Source organism: Cucumis melo, chromosome 4 (genome assembly GCF_025177605.1).
Source record: "Cucumis melo cultivar AY chromosome 4, USDA_Cmelo_AY_1.0, whole genome shotgun sequence".
In the NCBI taxonomy this organism is placed as follows: domain Eukaryota; kingdom Viridiplantae; phylum Streptophyta; class Magnoliopsida; order Cucurbitales; family Cucurbitaceae; genus Cucumis; species Cucumis melo.
The window spans coordinates 32,913,326-32,940,568 of record NC_066860.1 but is presented as its reverse complement, the minus strand read 5'-3'; the positions used below and the strand labels follow the sequence as shown (position 1 = coordinate 32,940,568).

Sequence of the window (27,243 nt, the reverse complement as noted above, 5' to 3'; positions counted from 1 at the left end):
ATTAATTGTTTTTCTTAAAACTCCAAAAAAATTTATTTTTCAATAATATAAGATTGTTAAATAAATCATACTTTTTTTAAAAAAATTGACTTCAAAGTTGTTCCAAAAAGTATATTTTAAAAAGTGCAAGTTTAATCCAGCAACTAATGTTTTAAAAATAGAAAAGAAGGTGTCTTGTTTGTCTGTATGAGAAGTCTAACAAAAGCATATAAATATAATAATTAAGTTGTAGTGAGTTAATTTCATATTCTATGTCAGTAATAGCTCTGAAAATTTATTATATTTTATAAATATTTTTTGCTATATTTATAAATGTATCCTAAGTTCTAGACGTGAGGAGAAAGAAGTAAGTATACTTTTTAATGAACATGGTGGTGGAATGATTGGAGCATTTGAAGGAGGGAGAGAGAGTTAAGTTAACGTACATAGATATAATATGTAGGAATAATAAGGGATTAGAAGATAAGGGTAGACATTAGTTTTTGAAGAAGATGAGATCAAAAAAGAAAAATGAAAAATGGAGACGAAAGAAGATGAGAGAATCGTAAGATAGAATATGGAGAATCGAAAAAAAAAATGGAGACAAAGGGTTCTAATTTTTATTGGACAAGTAAGTAACTGTAATTATGTTTCAAGTGATTTTATTTTAGCTTACGTTCTATGTGTATAGGGGTACTTCAAGGGTTTGCAAATTCAAATTTATTGTATTTTATTTTATTTTATTATTTTCTGGAGAAGAAAAAGAAAAGCTATTTTGTTATTTTTCAAAATCACAAATTTAAAATGGTTATTCTTGTAGTAAGCCTATTCCAATCCTAAAAGAATGTTGGACCCTAAAATGGGTCGATGTTGTTCAAGTAGGGGAAGGGCTCGATTAGAATGCTTCATTTAGATGTGGGCCGAGTAAAGAAGTGGCCCACTACAACCGGGCTTCTTCCATGATCGGATAACCAAAACAGCCCGCCCACATTGACGTTAAATTTAGTATCTAATACAAAGGGAAGAATGACCATATCTCTTTTTTAATAATGAGGAAAATCCTCATTGTACATCATTTTAACTTGATTTTTATGAAATAAAATTAAATAATTGATCACATTTCAAAATATATACCATATTATACACGAAAATAAACCCTTCAAATGATAAAAAAGAAAAAAAAAATTAAAAGATGAATATATTTATTTTTCTGTATAAATCAGTATAAATACTTCATTAAGAATAGTGAGGCACGACAATGAAAAAACATCGATTAAAAAAATAAAAGTTATTGTTTCATTTTTTTGTGAATGAAAGAAAATTGAATATTGAATAAACAAAACCACATGGCTCTGTCACAAACACTTGGATGACGTATAGCATAGGATGACAAACTTGCACACTGGGAGAAAAATTCATAACAATGTAGTTGGAATTATTGTTATTATTATTGTTTTGTTTAGTCTCAACCATAAAATCGCGTGAAATTGACTTTAAGGTCACTTATTTTTTTTTATATGATGTTGTTGTGTTGTTGTGGTGTGGTCAACAAATTTCAGTGTCCATTTTTCTTTATGTGTCTATGTCCCTTCACAGCTGCATTTTCAATTATAAATCTATAATATATATTATATAAAGGTTCAGTAAATTTCAAAATAATATCTTTTCACGGTTGAGTTTGTTTCAATTTGTTTTTGTAATTCAAAATTATAAATCATTTTGTGATTCAAGGTTTATATTTATAATCTCGATTATTAATTTAAAATAATTATAATTTAATTTAGAGTTCACTAATGCTGAATCACTATTAAAATATATATATGTATATATAAAATTACATCATTATTATTTAAAATTAATTTAATGAAAATTAGAGTCAATAGCTTTGTTATATATATAAAAAAAAAAATAGTATACTTTTTCCCTGTGAATTGAATATACCTTTTTTTCGTTTTGAAAGATTTAAAAGAAATGAAACAAAAGAACCAATAATGTAGGAGATCAGATATAGTATAAAAAAGAAATAAAATCCACGGGGGGGCCGCGTTTGACGTGGGAGGTAAAAACGACACCGTTGGTCGCGGCTATACGTTACGTATTCATACGCCGAGTAAGGAAAAAGCCAAACGTCAACTACAAGAGTTGACTCAACTTTGGGTCAACAGAGATCGGGTCGAGTCAAGAGCATGAGGCTATGCGGGTCAAGTCTCATCCCATCGCCCATCCAAATAAAACAGCCGGACTTGACCCGATGTTTGGAATAAGGAACAAAAACAATTTTTATTCTTTTTCCCATTTCCTAAATTCCAGTATTTTTCAACATTTTCGTTTTATAAAAAGATTCTTTCTATACCAAATTTAAATTCTTGTTTTTCCTTAATATCCTTTAATTCCTCTCTACTCTCTAACCTCTAACATCCTTTTCAAATTGGTACTCCTTCAACTTATATTAAATTCATAATTATAGTATATGAGTTCATTAGTTTAACAATGGACTTTTCAAAAAATATATATATATATATATCCAACAACTCTTTTTACTTTTCTTAATAAAATTAAGCTTCTAGATTTGATATATGTTTAATAGGTCTTCTTCAAATTTTTTAATATTCATTTTAGTTTCCAAAACTTTTAAACATTTGTAATTTTCGTTTTTTTACTCTTGACCTTTTAACTTTTGAAATATCTACTTAATCACTAAACTTAAATATCTACTTAATCACTAAACTTAACAAAAGAAACAATAGTATTATTCATTTTATATTTTTCTATGTTAACTTTATGAATTGCTTTAGGATTTGTGTCTAAAATTAAGATTGCATTAACATGCAACTCATACTCTAAGATATGTATAATTAAAAAATTAAGGATCAAAATAGTTATTTTTTATTGCAAAAGACATTTTAGAAGTTAGATAACAATGTAAAGACTTTGAAATTTGAGAGACCAAAATGAACTTAGAAAGTTAAGTGATCAAAATAGATTTTTTTTTTTTTAAATACTTATGTGATACAATATTAAAAATAAATAAACTCATATTAGACACAAAGATGGTAACAAAAAACTCCAATATTAAAATAATAATCAAGGACATGTTTTGGATACATGAAATGCATTTACTTTCTTTATCTATTTATTTCTGTAAATAATAAGGATGAAGCCAATTCTAAATTTATCTAAAAGAAAATATTATTTATAATAAGTTTGGAATACATTTCTCCATGTTTAATTCATAAAATAACTTATTTCAGAAGAAATTAAGATTTTTGAAAACCACTCAAAATATAAATAGTTTTTCAAGTTTATTTTAATTAGTTTTTATAAAAAAAAATATTTAAATAAAAATGAGTTTTATTTTCTTAAAAAAAATACTTTTTGTAAGTAAATCCAAATGATTATACATTTAATAATAATAATTAAAAAAAATACATAGTGCAGTTGATTAATTTTTGTGTATTTCAATCAAACATTTAATCATAATTTGGTTACGTAACCATTTTGGTTAAGTATACTTACAAAACTATATATATACACACCATTTTTGTTTGGAGTGATTAGGGTTGAAAAACAGTGACCTAATGAACATTATATCCCTCTAATTTACAGTAGATGAATCATATTAAATATATATATATATATATATATATATATATATATATATATATGTCAAAGGAATAAAATAAGGTTGAAAATCAATTACTTTATACGAAATATTAGAATGATAAAAATAAAAAAGCATGACGTATGGGTTTGGCCTTATATATAAATAAATTAATTGGTGGCTTCAAAAATTTCAACGTAAATAAACCCCAAGTCAAAAACATTTTTGTTTGCTTACAACTTGAGATGGCTTTCGAGCTGTGTTTGACATTGTGTGTAAAAGATTAAATTATACTTCCCTTTCAAAAGTTTTTTTAAAAGTTTATATATATACCAAAGTTATTAAAAGAAAAGACTAATTCTGATTTGAAAATTTTGAAAAGAAATAATTAAATGATCTCTTAGTCTTTTCTCATTAAATGTATTATATTATCATATATGTACTGTTTATGATTCCGTGAGGTACAATTATGACAATTTAGTTAAAAAGTTCATGAATACATATATTAAGTTTAGCGTTTAGCTATCTAATTATCTTTTAATTACAATTTTTTTACTGCTAAATTATAAAAAATTGAACTTTCAAAAAATAAATTGTTTGGGGGTGAAGATTTGCACACACCATTAGTTCTCTCCTAATTCCATTTTCATTATAGTTTATCAATTGTTAGTAAAACTTTTGGTTGAGTTTAAATTTCGTAATTATATAGTGACTCTTTTATCTTAGGGATTGATATATTAGCCATTAGACTTTTATGGTGAAAATCAGATTGTTCACTAATTTTATGTGTTTATTGCTTAATTGGTCTAAATTTATATGGGACCATGACTTAATTGTATAACTTATTGATGTTTGCTCATCTAAGAGTTATTTAAATTGAAAAGGATCCATCTTAATCTCTCTTGCATGTTCTTAAATTTTTTTATTATTATCATTTTACAATAGGATCATACCAAGTATGAGGATTTGAACGATCATTATCTCAGGATTCTCTCATATAACATTATGTTGAGTTGGAGTAATATATTCAATTATCATATACTTATTACTTTTAACTTATGAAATATATGAATCTATGGGTTGTGGGTTTGTTTGTTTTTCCCTTGATTGAAGAGTTGGTTTAAATAGGTGAAATCGATTTCTTAAAATATCTTTTGTCTAATTGTCTCATTATCGCACTTATTTCGATTCTTAATTCTATTTTGATCTGATTTATTTTCTCTAAATACAATAATAATAATTGGATAGTTTTATTCATAGAGGTGAATTGAAAGATTGATATTTTTTCACTCTATCAGTACTATATATTAAAATTAAAATGTGACACCATATATATACTTCTCAAATTCTTCACTTTCACATTCCAAATTACAAAAATGACAATTATTTTCCCATACATACAATCTATATAAACTAGGGTTTCTTGGATTTTTAGCTTTTTCCAACATTACCCCTTGAGACCCACAAAATAATTAACTTAGTTAATTATATCAACATGACCTATATATCTATAAATATATTTATATATATATATATATATATATATATATATATATATATTTTTTCTGACATTAAATTGTACTGAGTAATTAATTAAAATACTTTTAGTAATCGTTAATAAATAATTTTCCTAGATTCTAAGAAGTTCTTCCTCTTAGGCTCAAAAGAGGAAATGTAATCAAGGAAGGTACCAAAATCAGTGTCCCTATAAAGCCTTGGATTTTCTTCATTCACAAGCTTTGGCCATGGCTTTATTATTGAATCAAATGGAAGACTGTGTAATGTTGCCACTGAAATTCTTGTCTTCTTTGCATTAACCACAACCCTATGTAGAACACTCTTGTATTTTCCATTGCTGAATATCTGTCATTAAAAACATATTAATTATTAATTATTATCATTAATAAGCCCCCCAATTGCAAATTATATATTGATCTATATCCCTATATAGCTAAATTTTGACTTCTAATTTGTATGCATTAATATAGCATCTATTAAACAAATACAAACAAGTAGTCCATCACTTTTTGTTTATAGTCTGGTTTTGTGTGTGTTAGTGGTGTCTCTACTCAGCATATATATAATGACACATCGGGAATGATTAATTATTGTTTTGGGACATGTTTAGTGAAACCAATTGCAATGATATAGCTTAATTAATATTAAAGGTTAGATACAGTAAGTTAAAGACATGACACAACTCAAGAAAAGGAATGCCAAGTTTGATATATAGAAAGTTTTACTATCTAATTTAAGATTCATAATTATATTTCCTCCCTAAGTCTCGACTTTAATTTATATTTGGTACAGTTATACAATGTTGTCTTTTTAGTTTTTTAAACTTTGAGTTTAATTTCGATTCAGTTTCTAAATTTTAAATTGTCACATTGTTTAATTTCGATTCAGTCTCTAAATTTTAAATTGTCACATTTTTAACTTTGATATGTCGGAGTTTGTTTCAATTTGATGTCTCGTTTAAAATTTTAATCACTTTTGATTTTTTACTAAAATACTCAATTTTTGTTATGTTTATTAATTAATTTAAGTTTTACTATTTCTACTACTAAAATTAATTTGAACTTTTTTATAAGTAAGATAAATTTTGAAATTTAAGGATCAAATTGAAATAAACTCAAAATTTAAAGATAGGATCGTAAAATTCGGAATATTTAAGAAACTATATTTGAAATTCAAAACCTAAGAAATAAAATTATAACATTTTTAAAAATGAGGAACCAACCTAAAATTAGAAAGAAAAAAGGTCAGTATTTTCCCATTATCCAATTATGGAATAAAAAAGTTAATAAAAGTTAAAATTATAACTATTATTAACTAAACTAGTTAATACTGAGTTTTTTTAAAAATAAATATACACATGTTTAGAAAAGACAATGTTGCCCAATAAAAATCTTAATGAATATACACATCAATAAGAAAGTATTTTCTTCTTTAAAAAGATAATAAATAAAATATGGTTGATTTCTCGATTAAATAAATAAACTAGAAAAGACTCGAGCGGACAAGTTAAGATGTTTAATAAAAAGATTTACATTTTCTCTTAATATAGTATTAAATCATCACTAAAAACATATTATAATGAATCGTATCAGAAAGTCAGTCGGTAAAGAGCAGGTGGAGCGTAATATATATTTAATTAATTAAAGAAGAAGAACAAAGAAGAAAATTAAAGAGAGAAAACTAACCTCTAGATGATCACCAATGTTGACAACAAATGAATTTGGCAAAGGTTGAACAGTGACCCATTTTTGTTTGTAATGAATTTGAAGTCCTTCAACTTGATCTTGAAGAAGAAGTGTAAGAAAGCCATAATCAGAATGAGGTGGCATTCCTAGGGTTAGCTCTGGCTCAGGACATTTTGGATAACAATTCACCACCATTAATTGGCTTCCTTTTTCAAACTCCTTTAACAATGATTTTTCTTCATTCTCATCTATTTCTTTTCCCAAGCTTTCAACAATGGCTTCCACCAAACTCAAAAACAGTCCTCGAGTTTCCTCCACATACGTTGACGCCGAGTCTTTGAATCCCGATGGAGACGACGGCCAGCTGGAGAGCAGTTGGTGAAGATTAGGGTTACAAGTTAACTTCAAGAAGTCTCTCCAACAATAAACATTGTCTTTGTTTTGATTGAAGCTTGTCCCATAACGTACTGTCGCATGCATGTCGGATGACATGTATTTGGCTCTTTCCTCGTATGGAAGCTCGAAGAATTTTGAACAAACTTCTCTCATGTTTGTTATCGCATCATTTGAAATTCCATGGTTTATTACCTACACATAATCAAATCAATCATAAGTAGAAAATTTTCTTACATGGATTTGAATAAAACTTCTCATCCATCACCTTTGTCTTAAAAAAAATTTAAAAGCGACAGAAAAAAAAAAAAACGAATCTACTAAGTAACTCATGAACTAACCTGAAAAAAGCCATATTCTTCGCAAGCTTTGGTGAGGGAATGAATGACATGGTGACGGTTGGGGCCAAGGAGTTGTGCAAAGTCAATGACGGGAAGTTGGAGGGGTCCGGAGACATGAAGGTGGGGAGACTCACAAGTGTCGGGGCGGTCAGAGTTGGGGAGGATGTATTTAGAAGGGAGCTTATTTAAGCCATTGTCACAAAGATGTTTCACACCCTTTTGGTACATTATTTGAGCTTCTGATGCCATAACGGTATTGCCATTTTCAACTGCCAATCCCGGAGCCATATTTCTAAACTACAAAAGAAAAAAAAAACATACATTATTAACAAACAGACAAACAAACAGACCAACCAACAGTGCAATGGAACATAGAGAAGAAAAAGAGGAAGGAATTAGAAAATGCAGCCACCTGAATATGAGAGAGAGAAATTAAAAGGGTAAGGAAAAGAAGAATTGAAAAGTGGAATGGAGTGTTTAGTGGAGAATTGGAAGCAAAATTGTGAGAGATATATATAGAGAAAAAGAGAAGTAATGTTGATAAAAATGAATAATAATAAAAAGCAAGGGGGGGCAAGTTCTGGGAAACCAGGAATGGTTTTTAAAATGAATGGGTTAGAAACCGTTGACAAAATCCAGTCAGAAGCTGGGGGACAATGGCTTTCCTTTTTTTTTTCTTTTTATATATATATATATATATATATATATATATATATATATAATTATTATTATTTGTCATTTTTATTATAAGTTTTTAAATTTATATATATATATATATAAAGAAATAAAAAACCGCGGCTGACTTTTTAGGGGAGAAGCCAAAGGTAGCGTTGGGCCCATCCTCTTTCGTTTTGTCACTCCTAATCGACGTTGATGTTTAATTATACATATTCAATTCATCCACCCATCTCCTCAAGTTCCCAACACCATCTTTAATACCATGTTTGGAAGTGATCTCTAAGTTGATAAGTTTAAAATCACTTTTATATATATATACCTTTTGAAAAGAAAACATACAATTATCTTGACCTCTTACGTTGATATTAATAACTAAAATAACAACATGAGTAATTGATAGTAGAAATAATAATCACGTTACAAGAGAATTTGTGACCTAGTTTGATACCACAACATCTATATCTTGAGGTTCTCAAATTGATCCATAGAAAAAGACCGTATTTTGCTTTATGAAATAGATCATGATATAGAATAATTATATATATGCAGTCAATTTATGTTTTACAGATACATTGTCTTTGGATTATTCAACACTCAACCCATTTCATGTATACTAGAGCATGCTCCCCCTAAATGAGATGTCATATAAACCAGCATCAACCGTCAGGTATTTCCTTGACCTTTTACATACAATCCATTCTTTTCTACATTTTCAACCATTTACTATCACAATAAGCAAGATACCGCATGTAATGAACTCACCAAAATCAAAGATATAACTACAAGTTTCAATGAGAAATCCCTTAAAAGTAGGAAAGATTACTTAACACGAAAGCAACAAACATGCACATAAAGACGACCCACAACAAAGCGCAAAACCAACTCCAAATAATCCAGCCAAATCCAAATAACTCAGAATAACTAATCTTTTGGTTAGTTAGGATGAATAAAAACAGTAACCAATTAATCAAATAAATAAATAAAAGAAACCAAAGCAACCGAACATAACATCTTTGATGACTCAAAATTAATTCATATAATGTTTAATTTCTGCATTCACATATTTGTATCGTCTATTGACATTTTCAAAGGGTGGACATGATCAGTGTGGACTTGGACATTTTTGGTCTTTGTCCCTTCACTTAGCTATTTTATTTTTCTCCCCTCTCTAGTGATCAGTTCCATTGTATTGAACCCCTACATGCCAAGATGCATAGGTCCCAATGTCGACATCCCAGTTTTTTATTTTTCGTCCAAGATAAAAATCATGTGTATTCTTCCTCCTGTTATCTTTCTTCTTTTTCAATTACACAATTCCATCACGGGCTCCTAATATCAATCAACTTAAATGTCAAATCTTCACAAACATTTGATCTCAAAATCTTACATTTTTTACTCTTAAAATTTGAGTATTTATTCAATTTAGTCTCTTTTCTTTCTGACTTTCAATTTTAACCTTGATTTACCGTGATATATACTCATTTTGCATCTTTAAATCTTTAACAATATTGCTTTTAATACTTTGAATAGTTTAGTGACATTTTAGAAAAAGAAATTAATGCTTGCGTTTCAAATTATCTGACATTGAAACTCTTCAACTTACCTAAATATCATAGATTCCATGAATTACAAACTAAAATCAATTGAAATAATAATTCCTTTCACAAGCTTTACAAATACACCCAATTTTGTCTTCTCATTTCTAATACATAGCAGCTAAGAAAGCTCTTGTTTCTGCCCTTTTATTATTATTGTTGTTGTTGTTGTTTTCTTTGAGAAAATATGGTTTCAGCTTCACATTGTTATTATATATATATATATATATATATATATATATATATATATATATGCAATTTGTATGCTTAATTACAAGTCACATGTTTTCTTTTTTAAAAAATGAAACATTAATTGTGTATATAATATATTTTTAAAAAATAACAATAACAATAAAAATAAAAGTTATTCAATTTCCCCCCCTTTTTTTTTCTTGGGATCGCTGGAGATCTAGTGGATTTATTTCAAAACTTGAGTAGCAGAGAAGTTACGAAGCAAAATCATTCCCTTGACTTAGGTTAGCCATCGACACTTTGGGGTATAATAATTTATTATTAATTAAGATCACAAACTTTTGGGAGAAAAGTGAGTTAGATTTAGCCATCAAAACTTTGGAATATTATTGATTTTCTAATTATATTGAGCACGTGCTAACTTTGGGAAATTAAGTTAATCACTTTATTCCAATTTCAAAAAGAAAAGAGGTGGCTTTCTTAAATAAACCTGAAAAGTAGTTAAATTTGTTGTGTTAGTGTATGATGGCTAAGAAGTTTCTTAGTAGGTGTAAATATTAATTGATCATATTCTTGGGTAATTATTTCATTTTGATTTTTGTATACTTTTTTGTATATTATTTTTTTCACCACTTCTCAAAGAATATTTGAATTGAATTCCTAATCAAAATTTTGAATTCAACAACAAACAACAAACATATTCGAGACTTAAATTTCATGATTTTTAGTTTTTAACAATTTAGAAATTACATTAAATTTTTTAGATCTAAATAAACACATTTTTTTAAAACTTATTTTGTTCTAAGAATGTAGTTAAAAATACGACTCTTCTACCTAAAAAATTGTGAGAAATTAAAATAGGTTTGATGTTCAAAAATCTAAGATAAAAGGTTGCCAAACAATGTTGGTATGTGTTTTTTCTTTTTCTTTTTCTTTTATATTCCTCTAAATTTTATTTGATTTTTGAAAACGTGAATAACAAAACACATACAAATTGTTGGTAGCAGTAATGTTCACTATCTTGATTTTCAAAAGCCAAAGATTAAGATTATCAAACCAAGGATTAAATATTTGTTTTTTGAGAGAGAAGTGGATAATGGGGTCAAATTTTGCTAAATTTATATAGACACCACCACAAATCCAAACTTTGATGTAAGTTGAAAAATAAAAAATGAATGTTTAATGTCGACTTTTTAGAAAGAAAAAAATGGATGTTTGATGTCAGTTTTAAATTGACACTAACATCAGTTGTCAGTTTAAAACCAACGTTAAAAAATCTTTTTGTAAAGGAATTAATTGCACGAGTAGGGTTAGGAAGAAAAATATCAAATCATTTTCCTTCATCACACCTCATAACCCCCTCCCCAATCTTCATCTTCTTCTCCATCTCTCTCTTTGCCACACAACTTACACGGTCTCACAGAACATCGTAGCTCTCGTCGGATTATCGTTTGAAGAACACAACTTCCATGTCTCTTGCTGCCACACAACTTACACAATCTTATAGAACGTCGTAGCTCTTGTTAGACCTCACGTGTTTCTCATCGTTTCAAAGAAAATGCACACATTTATCTCCGGATCTTAACAGATATACATAGATTTGAACCTCCCCTTCCTCCTCTTCATCGTGGCTCACTCTCCCCTTCTCCTCTATTCATTCTCCTCCATCAATGCCATAGCAACAGGAGCAGCCACCATAGCCGAGTAATTCCTCCAAAAATTTAGCTATCAAAGTATAGAGATCCACTAATGTTTTCTATGTTTACCTTTTGAAGTTATTATATCCAAATCTTGCTAATCATGATGTTTATCATATTTTCTCAACTGTTTTGTTGATTGTTGTATCGTATCTCAAAATTTCACGAGATCTTGATAGAAAATTATTGAGTTTTGAGGGCAGAGTTGGTAGCTATGGTGGAGGAGCTGTGACAAGTTCAAGTAAATTAGTTAGTTTTTGTATTTATTGAAAATTGAGTTGTATACGTAAAAATAATTAAGATGTCATTTTGTGCATGCACACGTAAAAAGTAAATATCATTGTTTCTAGAAAAAGAGATATTATTAATTTAAGGATGCATAAAGAAAAAATATTTAGTATCAGATAATTAATGACAAAAAATAAGCAAAAAAACAACATAGAAGATGATGTTCAAATTTTCAATGTCGATTTTTTTACCAAAAACCAACATTGAAGGTACTTAAGATTGAAATCTTGGTCATCTAAAACGTTGGCTTTAGACTGACATTAAAAACAACCAACATTATAAACCTTTAATAACATGATATAAGATGTTGATTTATCGTATCTACTATCCATATTGTACTAAAAGAAACTACGAAACTATCAAAATAAAATAGGCAAAAGAGAGTGCTTTTTATTTCTTTTTTCTTTCCTTTCCTTTTATTGATTAATTTTCAAAATTGTACGGAATAGAGCACATTCAGATTGTTCCCAGAGAAAATTTCCTTGTTTTATTTATCTTCAAAATTGATTATATATATGAATCCTAAGTAAAAATGGAATACTTTTTAAATAGTTGTAAATTAAACTTTTCAACCTTTAATTATGAATATTCTTTTTTAAAAAAATTGAAATGTCCAATAAATACAAAATATGAAAAGAAAACTTTTTTGTGGACAGAGACAAATAATTAGATAAATTCTCTTTCAAGTGGTCTTTTCCACCAATAACTCATTTCACATAAAATGCGAACCAATCATACCCTCTTAACAATAATCAAATGATATTATAATGACATTTTAAAAAAAGTTCAAAAAGTTATTCGGCTAATAAAATTTAATTTAAAAATGGTGTGTTTAATTAGAGATTTTTTAACTATTTTTTTCTCGAAAGAAAAAAGAAGGAAAAAAAAAGGATGTTGTGTGATATATTTGGAATAAATCATAATACAAAATAAATAAAGAGATCACAGCTGTTGAAGAGACCAAACGAAAAGAAAGAGGTTTTGTAGCTTTAATTAATGTCGTTTAATGTGATGTTTAGATTAGATTAATTAAACAAAAACAACTCTTGTGATATTTTTTGAACTTTATTTCATATATATTAATAGTATTTGAGGATTTCTCTCCATTTTGCTTTTTATTTTGTTGTTTATTTTCTACAAGGTGAAAAAAAAAAGTTATGAGGCCTTCGACTCATTGAGCAAAGCTTATAATGTAGGTTAATTAACTAACAACTAATTCATCATTATTCCTTTGTAATCCACTGATTATACTAAATGAGTAGATTAGAAGGTTAACCTACGTACATTTCTTGTGTTTTTAGTTTGATACTCATACTCCCTTTTTAAGTCTAGAATTTAATTTCATGAAAATTGAAAATTGAATTAAAATCAATTCATCAATCAAATAGAAAATACTAAAACATGAAGAAAAAAATTGGGATTTTTTAAAGGAAGAATATTAGACAAGCTATAAAAACAAATAACACCCTTTCATTATTAATTCTTCTAATTCATTCCACCCTTATATTAACAAAAAGAAAAAAGAAATACAAATATATTAAGAAGTGATTATAAAATTGATTAAAATCATTTTTGTTATTGTCAAATCCACTTAAAAGAATTTCATTTTTTTACTCGTTCAAAATCAAATTTGAAGATATAAAAAATGTAACATTAAAACGTTGGTTTTATTTGGCACGATTAATTAGAGATTTGTTTCCAAGTAATTTTAAATATTAAGAAACAACTCCTAAACATGAAATAATTTTATTATTATTTAGCATGCAAGATAAACGTAAATTTTTCTTTAATATCCACGAGTGTTTTGATTAATTTTTCCACGCCTAAACTAATTGCACAAGATATCTTGTTTTGACCCTACAACATGAATTGAACCAAAGATATATCTCGTAGTTAGTTATTGAAAATGTCTTATAATGTATGTTTTCTTATTACCAACACAACTATAATTAACTCGATTGATATAAACTTACGCAAACAATTTCGATGTCTAAGATTTGACGTAACTCCTACCACACATGTTGTAAAAAAAAATCTTATTAAAAAAGAATACATTGAAAAGTCAAAGAGTTGACCAGAAAATCAAAAACTAAAATAAGTACGTACAAGGTTGTAGTAATAATAATTAAGTAATGCTTTAATACAATATATATATATATATATAGCATGCAAGTTAAAATTTAGGATATATAAATTAAATGAATTGAAATTCCAAAGTCAACTGAAATCCCTATAGAAAAATAAAATGTCCCTTTTAAATTTATGTCATTAAGATGATGCCAATAATAATGCAAACCTAATTTGATATGATTAATTAGTCCCATCACACTCAATTTGGCTTCTTCTTCTTCTTCTTCTTCTTCTTCTTCTTCTTCTTCTTTCTTCTTCTTCTTTATTTATATTCTTTTTTTCTTTAATGGGATTTTTTCTTTCCATTCTTTATTATTTTAATTATTTTAATTTTTGTTTTTTGCTTCATTGTTCTCTGAATCTACACTATTTTAGACTTTATTCTTTCTAATTTAATGGTACAAGATATGGTTCTTTCTTTTTTTAATACTTTATATATATTTTATAAAGTTATCATCATGACTTTTCTTACTAAATTTAATCCTACTTCAAACAGTTTTTATTTTCCATTTAAAAAAAAAAGAAAGAAAGAAAATTAGAGTTTTAATTAAATACTAATTATTAAGTTGAGGATGATTTAACACGGTTTTGAGGAATGGATGAGTTCAAAGTTTCGATCTTTGATTGTGTATTTATATTTTTGTTCACCAACTTAATTGAGATTTTAATTATTATATAATTACATGTTAGATTCGATCAACCCAAATAAATTCTATTTTTATATCAAATTAAATGTGATCCATGAAAGCTTTTATTTATTTTTCATGGTTTTATTTTCAATTTCGTCAAAAAAAAATTTGGAATAGTATAAACTTCGGTAATCGTATTTTTAGTTTTCTTATAACAATTCAACAATTGTATTTAAAAAATATGTAAATCATTGCAAAACACACGGTTAGAAATTTGAGCTTAATTTTCAAAGATAAAACAAAAAATAAAATGGTTATCAAACAGAGAACCATTCCATTTCTTTTAATACAAAAAAAAATTATTTAAGGTTGATTTAACCATATTAAAAAGAATTGGAAGATAAAATTATTATTGATGTTTTGAAGTGTGAAAGTTTCTTAAGAATTTACTATTGAGCTAAAATCACAGAACCTACAAATTTAGTATGTCATTTTATTAGAAAATCTCTCTCTATATATTATCTTAATAATACTTGAAATAAACAATCTATCTCCTCTTATCACTTACACTAAAAATGAAAGAAAAGTATCGAGAATTTGTCAAATATCTAATTACAAAAAAACTAGACAGACAATTTGATGAGACGTATAAACATAAGACACCGTCATAAAAACTATCTTTCTTTCTTTTTTTTTTTAATAAAATTGTACTACCATATTAGTGGATGCAGTACCTTTTTTTTTCCTTCAAATAATAATAATAGTAATAATAATAATAATAATAATAAATCACAGTGATTTCTACTAAACTTAATTCAAAAAGAAAAGGGAAACATAATAATTGAAAAAAATTGATGAATGTTGTGAGTTGTTTCCAAGTTGGATGATGATTAAACCAAAAGGTCTTTTCTTTATTGGGGAAAAAATTCCCATATCTGTTTTTTGTTTTCTCTATTAAAGTTAATTAATTAATAATTAAAAGAGCTTAATCATGGGCTGCTCTTTCTCAATTTAATTTGTGCAATGCTCTTTAATTGATTACAATAAAATTAATGGTGACACTAAAATTTAAATTTCTCACTTCCCAATCAATTATTCTTTAGTCAAGTGAAAGTTGATGCACTTTCTATCCAACATGTTTCTATTTTATTATTTGATTTAACATCAATCAATTTTAGGCTTATTTCTTATATATATTAATTACCAAACCATCAAATTAAATTATTAACATGTGCTTAACATAATTATTGACCACAAAAATGTACTAATTATATATACTCGAGGTCCAAACAATTTTTTATTATACATCAAATATAAAGTTTTGTTTATTTATTTATTTTCCCTTAACTTTCAAAGAATCATATTTATGTACTAAAAATATCCTACCAAATTAGTAATTTCAACTTGGCATAAAAAAAATCATTTTAATCATTGCTAATTCTTTGTGGATTCCCTAATTGAAACCGAGATATGCTTATTTGTTTTTTTTTTTTTTTTCTTTAATGATAATTTAGAGAGACTTGGAATAGAAAAATACAAGAAAAATGTAATTAAACCTCAATGTTTATTTATTTATTTCTAAATGTTCTTTTATTAGAGACCTTAATTAGTTTATTGTATGGAAGTGGTTGAGTTTGGAATTGGATAACATTATGAACTTATCAAACTTATTTTTGAATTGGTATATAATATATGGATATTTATTAATTAAAAATTGAAGAGAGAACAAATTTATTTGTTTGGGTGTCCATTCAAGGAAATCCTATGTTCTCAAAATAATAATTAATTGTTATTATTGAGAGAAGAGGGGTTTGGTGAAAATGATTTTTAAAGAAATCTTTAATTAGTTTTAAAGAGTCAAAAGAAGTGGTCAAAGAAAGGCCGAAATGTTTGAAATTATCAAACATCGTGAACAGACTTCAACAAACCCTTTTCCTTCCTTTTCTTCTCCTTCCGATGTTAATGTATTGAAATCTTTGTATCTATTTTTTTTTTTTCAATTTAAATATAAATATACCTCAATTAATTATAAATATATGTTCATTTTTATTATTAAAATCTACATAAATCAAATGTATTTAAGTTTTCAGTAATAATTACAATAACCTTGTAGTTTTGAGAAAAAAAATATCAATAAAATATATGAAAATAACTCCCATGTCAAAGTTAAAGATGTGAATTAGGGTGCCTAAAGTCAATCCTAACCCTACGATGTTTAGGATATGAATTTTTACCTATTTTATCTATATCAATCAGATTAAACACATTGGAGTTCATACCATCAATAACTTTTAATAGTTATAGTTGATTAATATCAAACTTAATTTTATTTTTTAGTTAAAAATATGAGAATGCGAGAATTTAGAATTCTTTATGTTTTTAATAGAGAATAGTACATTTCATTGATAAACTTGTGATACATAGACTTTGATATATAAAGTCCATTTTGATTAACTTAATAAAGAAAATATTTTTCAAAGGATTTATTATTTTTAATAATTTCAAAAGCTATTTTGATTAGTTATAAACAATTTTTGTGTTTTTTTTAAAACGTTTTTTTTTAATCGCACTTAAAAATATATTTCAAATAGAACCTGTGCCAGATAAATGCTTTGAGGAATTTCAAATTATGAAGGCAGGGTTTGTTTGTTTTTTTTTCTTTTTTTGAATAATTGCCATTAAAATTTGAGTTTCTCGACAAGCTTTAGACTGGGCTTGGTAACGTGGGCCAGTTTTTCCCTAGGCCCTTTCTGGTGGCATTGATTTGGGCCTGTTTAATGCCTTTTGGGCCAATCGTGAGACGAAACCAAACTCTAAACTTTTCATGGAAATGGTCGCAGAATCATCGTTTAATGATGATTGAAACTAATCAAAAAAGAGAGTTTCATATTTTGTAAGTAAGTTTCCTTTTCGTAGTAACTACAAATATGTTAAAGTACTTATAATTAAATCTATTGTAATCTAACAGTTTTATTTGATTTTTTTTTTATTGATTAGTTATTTAACATAGTATAAATCATGACGTTCAATAATTTGATATACTACACTCATCCGTTAACGGCTTATATTAGGTATTTGTGATGGGTGTGAGAATTCGTACACAAATAATATAAAATGTCAATCTTTTTATACAGTGAATGTGTAGAGTGTTATTAGAAATTATATTAAATTTAACCATACCTACGAGTTTTGGATCAACTGGTAATTTAAGATAATATCAGAGCAAGTTGTCCAGATGATATCGTATGTCAAATCCTTACATTTTTGTTTTATGTCCGCTTAAACTTAGAGAGTTGATTTCATTTCTTATATCATGATAAAGAAGCAAAAAAATCATAACTTACTCTAGCAAACACACCACCGATTTCGATAAATATTTTATTGTGCCATAACAAGAAACCAATGGTACACTCGGATTTCAGTTTTCATATATTTTTGTATATTCAATTTTTCTATTTATATCATCAACAAATATAAATATTCAAATTTAATATTTTCTACTCAATTCTAAAAATATATAACCAAATTTGGACAGAAATTGACATTCAAAATCAGAAGAGGAAAAAAAAAAAAAACAAGCACACACAGACCACTATGCTACCTCAAATTTTTATTTTAACCACATGAAAACTATTTAATTTAACTCTCTTTACCTAAATATTTTTAAGAGTACCTATTTTGTCACTTTATAAAAGATAAATAAAACAACTTTTGTTCTATTCTAAGTAGATAAATTATATTGAAATTTTGTTTGAAATACATCCATTAAAACAAAAACTATCAAATAATATTATTTTTAAATATAACAAAATAAATTAAAATATTTACGAATATAATAAAATATTTTAATATTTTATTTTAATTTTTTTTTTTTTTTGTTGGCAATGGTTTGACCAATTCTTTTGGACAGCATTTTGAATTAATTCAAAGCAGAGGCCCAAACCGGAGAGAAGCTTTTCGCCGTTTCAACAAAACAGAGAGACCCCAATAGCAAAATCCGGCCAAAAACGAGCTGATAAACCACGCACTCCCGTAAATAACACTGAAAACTTTCGGAACTTTCGACACAATTTCCACCTTCTCCAAAAACCCAGGAATCACCGGCAACACTCCCACCACCAGCGCCACCACAGCCACTAAATTAAACCCACCGGAGTAATAATACGCCCCTCTCGGACTCGTAGAATACAGATCCTCCACGCTCAGTTCCTTCCCTCGGATCAAATAGTAATCCGTCACCATCACGCCGCCGATCGGACCCAACAGCGCTGAATACCCAACAAGCCAAGTGTAAACGAAGCTCTCACTCGAGCTTAAAAGTCTCCATGGCTGAAACAGAATTCCGATCACGGCAGTGAGAAGAGCCCCTCTGGTGAAAGTGAAATAAGAAGGACTGAGATTCACCAATGCGTTGGCTGGCGCCACCACATTGGCGGCGACATTGGTCGTTACGGTGGCTAAAATAATCCCAAAAATTGCCAAAACTTTAGTGACGAAACCCCCAATATGGCCAAGAAGATCGATTGGGTTCGAAATTATATGTCCAAAAATCACTCCGGTGGAGGAAGTGACAGCAACGCCGACAAAAGTGAACGCCCCCATGAAAATTGGAAGCCCCAATTGGCCGATAATTTGGTCTTTTTGGCTTTTGGCATAACGAGTGAAATCAGGAATATTCAAAGCCAGAGTAGCCCAAAAGCTTATATTAGCCGTAAGTGAAGGAAAAAACAGAGCCCAAAATTCAGAAGAAGATAATTTGGAGGTTAAAGAAAGCATATGCCCAAATCCACCGGCTTTAACGCAAGACCAAATCAAGAGACAAACCGTAAGAAAGACAAGAATCGGAGCTGAGAAGGTTTCGAGTTTACGAATTCCATCCATTCCTTTCCAAACACTTGCTAATTGAACAACCCAAAAGGCTAAAAAGCAAGTAAATGCAAGAGGAGAAGTTCCTAACCATGGAAGAATCTGTGAAAATGAAGATTTCTTAATACTTTCAGGTAATAGAAGAAAAATGGCCTCACCGGCGATCCACGTTTCGATTCCGTACCACCCACAACCAATTAGTGCTCTGAGAAGTGTAGGGATATGTGCGCCATGGATTCCAAATGACGATCGAGCAAAAACAGGGAAAGAGATGCCGTATTTAGTTCCTGGATGGCCGTTGAGAATTAGCGCAATTAGGGTTACGGCGTTGGCAGCGACGACGGTGGCGATACCCTGCCACCACGACATTCCAAGATCGACTAAGCTTCCGGCGAGGTAATAAGATGGAACTCCGACGATGAGGCCAATCCAGAGCAGGGCCATCTCCGGCCACGAAAGCGTTCTCTGCTCCAGCGTTGTTGGGCGGAGATCGTCTTTGCCGGAATCGTCGTTCTGAGTGTCTTCCGATGGGTTGGCGTCGGCGGAGGCCATGGGAGAGGTGAATCGAAGATTAGAGCGACGTTTGAGAAGTAATTTTGGGGTGATCGGAGAAAAGAGTAGAGGAGAGTGAGAGACAGTGGGGCGGTAGCGGAGGGTGGAGATAGAAGGAGGGAGGTGGAAAATATGGCGGTGGAGATGGAGGTTAATGCAGTGAGTCACCATTTACTTGGCCGGAATCCTTAAAGATTCCGAAAAGGGCATTAGGAATTAGGAACAGAGGAATCTGAAGAAGATGAGAATTGAGAAGTGGGTGGTGTAGAATTACTGATATGTCCTTCAGTCCACAAGTAAAGATAAACCTTTTTTTTTATATATATATATATAAATAAAAATAAAACCAATAATGTAAGTTTCTTTTTAATAATATAAGTTGTTCAATCATTTGTAAGTGACAAATCTTGAGATGTAATGTAGCAAATTTTTATATGATTAAATGACCTCCATGTTCATTCATCTTTTATTTTTTATTAGTTATTTTTGAAATATGGGTTGGATGTTGAAATTGATTTAAGCTTCCTTTCGTTTATCATTCTTAGTCAATATAAAATGTTGTCTCGTAATTTTTATCTATACTATATGAAGGTTTGAGTAACATGTTTAAGAATCGAAAATTTGAAGGTTTATATTCGTTTTTAATTGTAGTTCTAAAAGAGATATATTGTAATTTTTACTTTCTAGTAGAATTATAAAACATTATTTAAAGAAGTTATAAAATACATATGTTCAAGAATTAACGGGACTTCATAGAGAATAACAAAATAATCTAGATTTCTATTTAAATGCGTGGAAAGAATTGATCCTCAAGAACAGAAAAATAAAGTATTGGTCAACCATCAAAATATATAGAAAAATTATTATATATATAGATAGTACACTATCATATACACTCTTATGGGTCACTTTTGGACCACGAACCACGAACTGAAGAAGACAAAATTGTTTAAGGGTAAAATGGACAAGAAAAGTATAAGAAACAATTCATCAAGCCGAGAATGGAAGAAATTAACTAAGGAAAGGAGAGGTGTTGGCCAACTTAACCACCTAGGCCTTGGCCTAAATTAGTTTGGTCATTTGGCCCAACTTACCCTACTTAATCTTGGAGATCGAGGTCGAGGATGGACCTTTTTCATCCTTGAAACTTTTGGTTCTTATGGATCACCAAGTCTACTCGATTAACCCTTGTTTGTATTCTCTAGTTTCTTGTGAATTCAAAACCCTAAGTTTACTATACTATAAATAAGATTTTATGAGCAACATCTAAGATAAGTCATTTTTCTCATCTTTAGTGTGCTCTAACTTTTTTGATAAATATTAACTTAAGCATCTTGCAGTGTTTTCTTTTATTGTTTCTGTAGATCGTCTCCCATTTAAAAGACTATAAATTTAAAACGTAGATAAATTGGTTAGGTGCTAAAATGGTTTAAAAAATTTCAAAAAGGAAAAAAATGTTAAAAATTCATACATACATTGTTTTCCTCTTTCGAGGATTACTGACTATTACGTTTTATTTATTCTTTATCAACTTTCAATATTTAACTTAATTATTATTATTATTACTTTTTTGAAACAACACATTGATTTATTTAATAAAAGGGTTTAACCTTTTGCAAATAAATGGTCAAAGGTTTAAATTTTATTAGTCCTTTTCACGTTGGTCTGTGTTCTATATATAATCTTTAGTACCCTTATTCTATTTCTACCTTAAAAAAAAAAAATCATTTTGTTCACCTTAAGAAAAACAAACTTGAATTTTATCCTGACTGAAGATTCTAATATTATTTATTATTGGGAAATAATTAGGTCTATTGAAGGATCCTATTTTAAATATTTTACATTTTTCTGCACATAAAAATACAATATATTTAATAAATATTTGATAATTTTAATTTATATTGTATTTTTGTGTGGTAGAAAGATGAAGACTATCATATATGCATCAACTTTTTTCTTACTATGATTATTTAAATTTACTTGCTAACTGCAGCTAAATTAGAGCAATGAAAACATACCAAATGTATATAGGGAGAGAATCATATCAATTTTTTTTTCTTTTCTGAAGGTTCAATTTAAAAACATATATAGATAAATATTGTTATGTATAAATTAATTGCATTTCCGAGAGAAAAAAAAAATACTTTTCTTGTCGTTAGATTTTTAGATCTAAGTTTCACATGTTATATTGTTACTTTTTTAAAATCTTATGAATTCAATTCTAATTTGATCCTTGATTAGATTACAAACAACCCTTCACATTCATGTTCAATAATTAATGAAAAAAATTAAATTAGTTCATATATTTTTCATCATCAGTTAAAATTCTACTTTTATCTCAATATTTTACAACTTGTTCAATTTTAATTAATTTACTCTCCATTACTCAAATTTAGTTATCATACTTTTAATATGGACTATAAATAAAGACTAAAAATGTATGGTTTTGGAAAAGAAATAATCCAAATAAAAATCAGACACAAAATTCATAGATTACTGTAAAAAAAAGGATAATAATAAAAATAATAAAAGAGTGTTTCTCTAATTAAATGACAAATTCCGAATCTGAATCTGATCTGAAATTTGAGAAGAAAATATATATTTAAAAAGCCAAAATAAATAAATTTGAAGAAAAAAAAAAAAGAAAAAAAGAAAGAGAGAAAGTCAATGAGAATCTTTAATTTACAATTTAAATAAAGAAGGGAATCTTTTTAATATGCGTGCTGGCCAATCAGTGGTTGCCAGCTCAGACGTCAAAAGCCCATCTCGACGACCCACAAGAATTTCCACGCTGTCTTGAAAATCCACCACTTGAAAGAAAAATACTAATTTCTAACCCTAAAGTTCTCTTGTTTTTTAAGTTTTTCCTTTTTATTATTTTATTTATTTATTTATTTTATCATCCAAATTTTATTTTCACACCATAAAATTGTAATTTTTTTTAAAAAACTTCATTCCATATACTAAATTATTTTTCTATATGGTATCATTATAGTGAAGTTCATCTTCATGAGTTCATACTATTAATTTTCTCAAAACTAACTTGACTAATACTAAATAATAATAATAATAATAACAATAGCTGTAATAGTAATAACGACGACAATGATCTCTCAAATACTCTTATGAGTATACTTTTTTTCTCCAACTATTATAGTTTATCAAAAACTTCATATTCATATTTTTCAATTAAAACGATTTAATTTACCAAACCCTAACATTATAATAGTAAAGTTCGTAACCAAATTTAATGCAATATAAAAGGTTTTTGTTAAGTTGCAAAGTTGGGTTTGAACAAAACTTAGAGTTCAAACTTTAGTTCTAAAAACTAGACTTTAGCCGTTACAATTTAATAAATATCACAAATATCCCTTATGCTTTGATTAAAACATATAAATCTTATGAACTAAATTTGTAAATTTCCCAAAACATTAAGACCAAATATACAATCTAGCTAAATATTTTGTAAGTACATGATAAATGGAGGTATATGAAGATTTGAAGAATATAATCTCCAATCTTAAATAAAGTTATATATATATATATATATATATATATATATATATATATATATATATATATATATATATATATATATATATTGAGCTATGTTTAAAGATTTTTCTAATGCTTTGATCAAACTTTAATTACAAGTATGTTTCATTTTGGTAGATTAATGTAAAAATCATCTATATTAGTTTAATTAACTTGTTAGCAATATTATTTGACCTTATAACAGTAATAATGATGGGCATTTAAATGTTTAAATGCATAAGGTTCAAGTAAATTTTATGGCTAGAACTTAGGTACTTTCACCATAGAATTTGGAGACATTAATGGCTTGATTTCAAGTATTTTGTTAACTCAATTTTCCGATCTATAAATTAGTTCATCAACAAATTTCTAATTTTATTACAACAAGCTATTACCTATTTAATTCTTCAAAGAAACCAAAACCAAAACACATTAACAAATAAAAAACCAAAAGAAGAAGAAGAAGAAGAAGAAGAAGAAGAAGAAGAAGAAGAAGAAGAAGAAGAAGGTAAATTGTCACAATTTACATAAATAAGGGACTATACCTAATTGTTTGGCCAAATTGTGGAAGATGTGTAGTCTAAGAACCTATAAATCCATCAATCCACATCAACACTACCTACTTGTTTTCCTCCAAATACACCCCTCCACCTCACATTATTATTATTATTATTATTATTATTATTATTTCATTCATTGTTATATTTTTTATTTATTTCATTTATATCCCATATTTAATAATTATGATTTTCTTTTCTACTTATTCATCATATATTCTAATGGTTTTGTTTATTGATATTTTCCTTCTTCCAATTTTCAAAAAAACAAAATGTAGCTTTTTAGATATTTCGTCCAATATATAGTAAAATTATATGATTTTAGTAAATTAGTTGAAGTGTTTTATATCATATAACTTTTTTCTTTTTATTTATTATCTTCCTATATTTCGATCTTATTTCTTGTAATACATGTGATAAAGATATAAATGCCATAATTCATTAAAAGTAAGAGCTATTAAATAATAAAGTATCTAGCATAACTATACATAAATTATTTATTTAAAATATAAGCTAAAACAGACTCAACCCACATATACAAATTTCTCTTAAATCACTAATTAACTCAAAAACTAAACAAGTAGAAATTAAACATTCTAAAATCACCAGTAAGAAACGAAAAGTTTAATTAAATTAATTTTAACGTTTAAATGGACTAAATTTCACATAGATTTGATTAATTCAAAGAAATAAAACAAAATTAAATAATAAGGAAAGGAAGGGGAAGAAAACAAAGAGATGATGACATGATCATAATTAAACAAAGATGAATAATAATAATAATAATATGGTTGTTTAACCATAAAAAAATATATTAATAAAATACAATTAAAGTATTTATTTATATAAACGACCCATGTGGTCAGTGGGCCCCCGAAAACTATGAAACGGACTCCACAAAGACATGTTCTAATATCTCTTCTTCTTCTTCTTCTTCTTCTAATTCTTTTTTTTTTTCTCTTTGGGGAAATTTAATTTCTCAAATAAACAAATATACATCTTGCAATTATCAACATAACAATTCCTCTATTATTGCTTCTTTAACATCCTCAAGATAGAATTTGTTGTGTATGGGACCCAAAGCTTTAGAAAGAGAAAGAGAAGACCTTTTTTCCCCCTATATACTCTATTTTTATATATATATAAAAAAAATAATTATTATTGATTTTTTTTTTTTGAATTTTTATTTTTCAGGGACATACCCACAATGAGTGCCCTATATTTTTATGGACAAAGACCTCAAATTATGGTATGTAGAATGATTAATTATTTAAAAAAGAAAAAAGAAAAAAGAAAAAAAAGCCTTCAAAGAATTGGGTTTTAGAAGGCAATAATTAATAATTAGGACCCAAATGGTGCCCTATGAGGAATGCCTTTTCTTCTCCTTGATGAAATTCCTTCTCTTCTTTCTATTCCCATTGCCTCTTTCTTTGCCTCCAAGTTAAAGCTTGCATCCCCATTTCTCTTCACCCCTACAAGCTATACACACACACACACACACACATTTTTATTTTAATTTCAACATAAAATTACATAATTACCCTTTTTTTTTTCTTTCTTTCTTTCAATTTCACTCCTTTTTTTCTCCATATCTTTAAATCTTATGGTAATGCAAAAAGATGATGAAAGGGAAGAAAAAAAGTGGGTGATGATGTGTGAGTGATGGGTCACTAACTTATCATGAATTATGAATGATGATGATGATGATGGTAATGAAGACCCCAAAAATATAAAATTTAAATTATGAAAAATTAGAGAGAAATGCTAACCTTACAGCCAAGTGAACAGAAACGAAAAGGATCTAATAAACTTCTTCCACAAATTTCACAAATATGAGCTCCTCCTTTACCAGCTTTTGGTTGTGGTCTTTCATTCAAAAACATTACTCTAGCACTATTAATCACATATGTTTGTACTCCACTTATATCCAATGCATCTTCAATTTCTGCTACTCTTACCACATCATGATATGAAGATCTTCTTATCTAAACACACAAAAACAAATAAACATCCTACTTTTAATTTCCAAAATTAAAAATTAAAAATTAAAACCAACCCATTTCTCATTACACAATGCTTAACAAAACCCATTTCTCAAAATTCCTAAATTCAAAATAAAAACCATTAGATTACTTTAATTAAAGGAATCAAACCCCGATTTTTATTTCAACCCATTTCTCATGGGACAATGTTTAACAAAACCCATTTCTTCAAATTCCAAAATTCAAAATAAAAACCATTACTTCGATCAATTAAACCCCAATTACCTGAATGACTTGATGATCATTGTGGTGTGATGAGCGACAATAAAAGCAAAATGCGTCAGAATGGCAATCAAGACAATACATATTCCGTTCACTTCTGGCGGCGTCACCGTGCGTGTGGCAAATTGAGAAGAACGGCGTTGTCAGTAATGGCTCAAGCCACGGCGGCGCCGACATTACTGATTTCTGCTTCATTAACCATAATTATGAATCAAAATACAAGAAAACAAAACAGAGAAAAATAAATGAAATTTGGGGTTTTTTTTTTTTTTTTTTTAATTATTCTTACCATTATAAATTATAATTCCCTTCCCCCTCTTGAAGAAGCTGAATCAATGTGCGAAAATAAAATTGAGAATCAGAAACAATGTGAATTTTTGCCTTATTTTCATAACTCTCTCTCACGAGAGAAATGAGAGAGAGGAGGAAAGAAGAAAGAAGAAAGAAGAAAGAAGAAAGAGATGCCAATTTTGTGAGAGAATTGGAACAAAATTGAATAGGCCAAGACTGAAGGGACAAGGTTAATGTATGTTATGGAGGGTGGAGATGGGATTTGGTGGCTTAGGAATAACTACGACCGTTGGATTGAATTGACAGAGATGGCAAAGTTTGGCGCTTACGCTGCTTTTGGATCTTCCTTGCGTCTCTACGTTGGCACCAGGTCGGCCTTTCCTCTACGCTTGATCTTATTCTTAAACATTCTCATCAACGGCTCTTGTTCCTCCACGTGTGTTGTTTTTACAG

At 28.1% G+C, this 27,243-nt stretch overlaps 3 protein-coding genes across 4 annotated transcripts; all 3 read right to left on the bottom strand.

The window, feature by feature from the left end:
- Nucleotides 1-4,913: 4,913 nt before the first annotated feature.
- LOC103486538 (probable 2-oxoglutarate-dependent dioxygenase SLC1) lies at nt 4,914-8,048 on the bottom strand. The gene is made up of 4 exons (XM_008444537.2): nt 7,930-8,048; nt 7,518-7,814; nt 6,784-7,371; nt 4,914-5,443 (listed from the first exon to the last, which is right to left on the bottom strand). Exons 2-4 carry the CDS (start codon nt 7,803-7,805, stop codon nt 5,195-5,197), a joined length of 1,125 nt encoding a protein of 374 aa, XP_008442759.2. The 5' UTR covers nt 7,806-7,814; nt 7,930-8,048; the 3' UTR covers nt 4,914-5,194.
- A 10,387-nt stretch (nt 8,049-18,435) lies between these two features.
- Nucleotides 18,436-20,584, bottom strand: LOC103486539 (purine-uracil permease NCS1). The gene has a single exon (XM_008444538.3). It carries the CDS (start codon nt 20,313-20,315, stop codon nt 18,651-18,653), a length of 1,665 nt encoding a protein of 554 aa, XP_008442760.2. The 5' UTR covers nt 20,316-20,584; the 3' UTR covers nt 18,436-18,650.
- Nucleotides 20,585-24,961: 4,377 nt separating this feature from the next.
- Nucleotides 24,962-27,087, bottom strand: LOC103486541 (protein RGF1 INDUCIBLE TRANSCRIPTION FACTOR 1-like). Of its 2 annotated transcripts, none has more exons than XM_008444540.3 (4): nt 26,789-27,087; nt 26,503-26,685; nt 26,005-26,220; nt 24,962-25,714 (listed from the first exon to the last, which is right to left on the bottom strand). In XM_008444540.3, the coding sequence occupies exons 1-4, from the start codon at nt 26,789-26,791 to the stop codon at nt 25,577-25,579; spliced, it is 540 nt and encodes a 179-aa protein (XP_008442762.1). In that variant the 5' UTR covers nt 26,792-27,087; the 3' UTR covers nt 24,962-25,576. The 2 variants fall into 2 exon arrangements, with proteins under 2 accessions (XP_008442762.1, XP_008442761.1); XM_008444539.3 differs by having other exon boundaries at nt 26,503-26,688; nt 26,789-26,994.
- Nucleotides 27,088-27,243: the final 156 nt, after the last annotated feature.

Excerpts from the sequence above, each read along its gene's own strand:
- LOC103486539 (XM_008444538.3), bottom strand. The coding sequence starts at position 20,315 with ATGGTGACTCACTGCATTAACCTCCATCTCCACCGCCATATTTTCCAC.
- LOC103486538 (XM_008444537.2), bottom strand. The coding sequence starts at position 7,805 with ATGGCTCCGGGATTGGCAGTTGAAAATGGCAATACCGTTATGGCATCA. Across the intron at positions 7,372-7,517 it reads AAGAATATGGCTTTTTTCAG|GTAATAAACCATGGAATTTC; the intron begins GTTAGTTCATGA and ends GATTATGTGTAG. Across the intron at positions 5,444-6,783 it reads ACATTGGTGATCATCTAGAG|ATATTCAGCAATGGAAAATA; the intron begins GTTAGTTTTCTC and ends TTTTAATGACAG.
- LOC103486541 (XM_008444539.3), bottom strand. Across the intron at positions 26,221-26,502 it reads ATGATCATCAAGTCATTCAG|ATAAGAAGATCTTCATATCA; the intron begins GTAATTGGGGTT and ends TTGTGTGTTTAG. Across the intron at positions 25,715-26,004 it reads TCTGTTCACTTGGCTGTAAG|CTTGTAGGGGTGAAGAGAAA; the intron begins GTTAGCATTTCT and ends GTGTGTGTATAG.